The 5,000-nt window shown below is 45.8% G+C and overlaps 1 protein-coding gene across 2 annotated transcripts in view; it reads left to right on the top strand.

Moving 5' to 3' along the window:
- Positions 1 to 3,830, top strand: part of LOC115116264 (annexin A5-like) — a 34,235-nt gene extending 30,405 nt beyond the window's left edge. For both annotated transcript variants that reach the window (XM_065015031.1, XM_065015030.1), the window contains exon 13: positions 3,441 to 3,830. In XM_065015031.1, the coding sequence (XP_064871103.1) occupies positions 3,441 to 3,503 (63 nt within the window). In that variant the 3' untranslated portion in view covers positions 3,504 to 3,830. The remainder of the gene's footprint in view (positions 1 to 3,440) is intronic.
- Positions 3,831 to 5,000: the final 1,170 nt, after the last annotated feature.

The raw sequence follows: 5,000 nt of genomic DNA, 5'->3' as shown, positions 1-5,000 counted from the left end.
ACTCCAACCAAACAATTCCTGTAGTTGTTGATCAGTCCACCTTTAGCTGCAATGACTCCAACCAAACACTTCCTGTAGTTGTTGATCAGTCCACCTATAACTGCAATGACTCCAACCAAACACTTCCTGTAGTTGTTGATCAGTCCACCTTTAGCTGCAATGACTCCAACCAAACACTTCCTGTAGTTGTTGATCAGTCCACCTATAACTGTAATGACTCCAACAAACACTTCCTGTAGCTGTTGATCAGGCCACCTTTAGCTGTAATGACTCCAACCAAACACTTCCTGTAGTTGTTGATCAGTCCCCCTGTAGCAGCCATGACTCCAACCAAACACTTCCTGTAGTTGTTGATCAGGCCACCTTTAACTGCAATGACTCCAACCAAACACTTCCTGTAGTTGATCAGTCCACCTTTAGCTGCAATGACTCCAACCAAACACTTCCTGTAGTTGTTGATCAGTCCACCTTTAGCTGCAATGACTCCAACCAAACACTTCCTGTAGTTGTTGATCAGTCCACCTATAACTGCAATGACTCCAACCAAACACTTCCTGTAGTTGTTGATCAGTCCACCTTTAGCTGTAATGACTCCAACCAAACACTTCCTGTAGTTGTTGACCAACCAAACACTTCCTGTAGTTGTTGATCAGTCCACCTTTAGCTGTAATGACTCCAACCAAACACTTCCTGTAGTTGTTGACCAACCAAACACTTCCTGTAGTTGTTGATCAGTCCACCTTTAGCTGCAATGACTCCAACCAAACACTTCCTGTAGTTGTTGATCAGTCCACCTTTAGCTGCAATGACTCCAACCAAACACTTCCTGTAGTTGATCAGTCCACCTTTAGCTGCAATGACTCCAACCAAACACTTCCTGTAGTTGTTGATCAGTCCACCTTTAGCTCCAATGACTCCAACCAAACACTTCCTGTAGTTGATCAGTCCACCTTTAGCTGCAATGACTCCAACCAAACACTTCCTGTAGTTGTTGATCAGTCCACCTTTAGCTGTAATGACTCCAACCAAACACTTCCTGTTGTTGATCAGTCCACCTTTAGCTGTAATGACTCCAACCAAACACTTCGTGTAGTTGTTGATCAGTCCACCTTGAGCTGTAATGACTCTAACCAAACACTTCCTGTAGTTGTTGATTAGTCTACCTTTAGCTGTAATGACTCCAACCAAACACTTCCTGTAGTTGTTGACCAACCAAACACTTCCTGTAGTTGTTGATCAGTCCACCTTTAGCTGTAATGACTCCAACCAAACACTTCCTGTAGTTGTTGACCAACCAAACACTTCCTGTAGTTGTTGATCAGTCCACCTTTAGCTGCAATGACTCCAACCAAACACTTCCTGTAGTTGTTGATCAGTCCCCCTTTAGCTGTAATGACTCCAACCAAACACTTCCTGTAGTTGTTGATCAGTCCACCTTTAGCTGGAATGACTCCAACCAAACACTTCCTGTAGTTGTTGATCAGTCCCCCTGTAGCTGCCATGACTCCAACCAAACACTTCCTGTAGTTGTTGATCAGGCCACCTTTAACTGCAACGACTCCAACCAAACACTTCCTGTAGTTGTTGATCAGGCCACCTTTAACTGCAACGACTCCAACCAAACACTTCCTGTAGTTGTTGATCAGTCCACCTTTAGCTGCAATGACTCCAACCAAACACTTCCTGTAGTTGATCAGTCCCCCTTTAGCTGCAATGACTCCAACCAAACACTTCCTGTAGTTGATCAGTCCACCTTTAGCTGCAATGACTCCAACCAACCACTTCCTGTAGTTGATCAGTCCACCTATAACTGCAATGACTCCAACCAAACACTTCCTGTAGTTGTTGATCAGTCCACCTTTAGCTGTAATGACTCCAACCAAACACTTCCTGTAGTTGTTGATCAGTCCACCTTTAGCTGCAACGACTCCAACCAAACACTTCCTGTAGTTGTTGATCATCAGTCCACCTATAACTGCAATGACTCCAACCAAACACTTCCTGTAGTTGTTGATCAGTCCACCTTTAGCTGCAATGACTCCAACCAAACACTTCCTGTAGTTGTTGATCAGTCCACCTTTAGCTGCAATGACTCCAACCAAACACTTCCTGTAGTTGTTGATCAGTCCACCTATAACTGCAATGACTCCAACCAAACACTTCCTGTAGTTGTTGATCAGTATCTCACATTGCTGTGGAGGAAGTCTGGCCCACTCTTGCATGCAGAATTGCTTTAACTCTGCAAAAATGTTGGGTTTTCAAGCATGAACTGCTCGTTTCAAGTCCTGCCACAACACCCCAGTTGGGATTCGGTCTGGACTTTGACTAGGCCGTTCCAAAACATCCAATGGGTTGCTTTTGAACCATTTTCATGTAGACTTGATTGTGTGTTTTGGATCATTTGTCTTGCTGCTCTTCAGCAAAGCATCCCCAAACCATCACTACCACCACCATGCTGGGCCGTTGGTGTGAGGTTCTTACTGTGGAATGCACTGTTTGGGTTTTCCCCGGGCATAATGGGATCCATGTCATCCCAGAAAGTTATGCTCATCTGTTACATTCCTCCAAGAGTCTTGATGATCACCCACGTGCTTCCAGGTGCTTTTTGGCAAACTTGAGTCAACTTTTTGGACGACATGGGTCCCATTATGCCTGGGGAAAACCAAAACATCTAGTTTCTGATTAGAGACAGTCTTACTCTGTCTCTCCCTCTCACTGTACTTCTCTCTGTCTCTCGCTCTCTCTCTCTCTGTCTCTCGCTCTCTCTCTCTCTGTCTCTCGCTCTCTCTCTGGCTCTCCTACCTCTGTCTCTCCTACCTCTCTCTGGCTCTCCTACCTCTCTCTGTCTCTCCTACCTCTCTCTGGCTCTCCTACCTCTCTCTGGCTCTCCTACCTCTCTCTGTCTCTCCTACCTCTCTCTGTCTCTCCTACCTCTGTCTCTCTCTCCTGCCTCTCTCTGTCTCTCCTACCTCTCTCTGTCTCTCTCTCTGTCTCTGTCTCTCCTACCTCTCTCTGCCTCTGTCTCTCTCTCCTACCTCTCTCTGGCTCTCCTACCTCTCTCTGGCTCTCCTACCTCTCTCTGGCTCTCCTACCTCTCTCTGGCTCTCCTACCTCTCTCTGGCTCTCCTACACTGGCTCTCCTCCTCTCTCTGCCTCCTCTACCTCTCTCTCTGTCTCTCCTACCTCTGCCTCCCACCTCTCTCTGCCTCCCTACCTCTCTGCCTCTCCCACTTCTCTCTGCCTCTCCTACCTCTCTCTGCCTCTCCTACCTCTCTCTGCCTCTCCTACCTCTCTCTGTCTCTCTCTGCCTCCTGCCTCTCCTACCTCTCTCTCTCTCTCTCTCTCTCTCTACCTCTCTCTGCCTCTCTCTCTCTCCTACCTCTTCCCAGCCTATCTATGGACTTCACATAATGGTCTGCTTCTGTATGTGTGTGTTCCAGGGAGATACCTCTGGTGACTACCGTAAGGCCCTCCTCTTGCTCTGTGGCGGTGACGACGCGTAACAGTGGCGATGATCCCTGAAGGAGCGATACCTGTAGAGAGAACCTCCGCTCTGACTGGCCCCTCTAGCTGTCAATCACTCTCTGAGTCCTGTGTAACCCAATAGGAGAGCTCTGCTGGCCACGGTGCAGCACTGTGATAGGTTTAATCCTGTGTGTATCTGTAGCTAACATCCTTAAAGCTTTACTCTGATTCATATCTACATCACTAACGTCATATTAATGCTGACAGTCATGTTTTACTGTCAGTTATATAACAACTAAAGACTGTTTTCATATTTTTACTGTTTGTAAGACAAGACTGAAGACATAATAAACATTTTGACTGCAGGTTTGTAGTGAGACGTGTCTGTCTGTCTGTGTAGTGAGGCGTGACTGTCTCTGTGTAGTGAGACCTGTCTGTCTCTGTGTAGTGAGGCGTGTCTGTCTGTCTGTGTAGTGGGACCTGTCTGTCTGTCTGTGTAGTGAGACCTGTCTGTCTGTGTAGTGAGGCGTGTCTGTCTGTCTGTGTAGTGGGACCTGTCTGTCTGTCTGTGTAGTGAGATCTGTCTGTCTGTGTAGTGAGATCTGTCTGTCTGTCTGTGTAGTGAGACCTGTCTGTGTAGTGGGACCTGTCTGTCTGTCTGTGTAGTGGGACCTGTCTGTCTGTCTGTCTGTGTAGTGAGACCTGTCTGTCTGTGTAGTGAGACCTGTCTGTGTAGTGGGACCTGTCTGTCTGTCTGTGTAGTGAGATCTGTCTGTCTGTCTGTGTAGTGAGATCTGTCTGTCTGTCTGTGTAGTGAGACCTGTCTGTGTAGTGGGACCTGTCTGTCTGTCTGTGTAGTGAGATCTGTCTGTCTGTCTGTGTAGTGAGATCTGTCTGTCTGTCTGTGTAGTGAGACCTGTCTGTCTGTCTGTGTAGTGGGACCTGTCTGTCTGTCTGTCTGTCTGTCTGTCTGTCTGTCTGTCTGTCTGTCTGTGTAGTGAGACCTGTCTGTGTAGTGGGACCTGTCTGTCTGTCTGTCTGTCTGTGTAGTGAGACCTGTCTGTGTAGTGGGACCTGTCTGTCTGTCTGTGTGTAGTAAGACATGATGCTGTAGCATGTAGATAATATCCCCATTATCTATAACAGACTGTCTGTCTGTCTGTGTGTAGTAAGACATGATGCTGTAGCATGTAGATAATATCCCCATTATCTATAACAGACATAAAAGAAGCTTTGCACAATTTGTCTTCTATTTTTAGAGGACAAACATTTCCTGTTTCTATAGAGGAAGTCTAGCTTGATTTATATATATATATATAACATAATGTTTCTATAGAGGAAGTCTAGTGTAACGATCTGAGTGTAGTGGGAGTCAGGCGCAGGAAGCAGAGAGTTCAGGTGAGCAATATAACATATATATATATATATATATATATATATATAACATAATGTTTCTATAGAGGAAGCCGAGCTTGATTTATATATATATATATAACATAATGTTTCTATAGAGGAAGTCTAGCTTGATTTATATA

The sequence above is a fragment of the Oncorhynchus nerka genome, unplaced genomic scaffold (genome assembly GCF_034236695.1).
Source record: "Oncorhynchus nerka isolate Pitt River unplaced genomic scaffold, Oner_Uvic_2.0 unplaced_scaffold_1757, whole genome shotgun sequence".
Lineage (NCBI taxonomy): Eukaryota > Metazoa > Chordata > Actinopteri > Salmoniformes > Salmonidae > Oncorhynchus > Oncorhynchus nerka.
The sequence above is the reverse complement of the archived record's forward strand: the minus strand, read 5'-3'. Positions and strand labels throughout refer to the sequence as shown.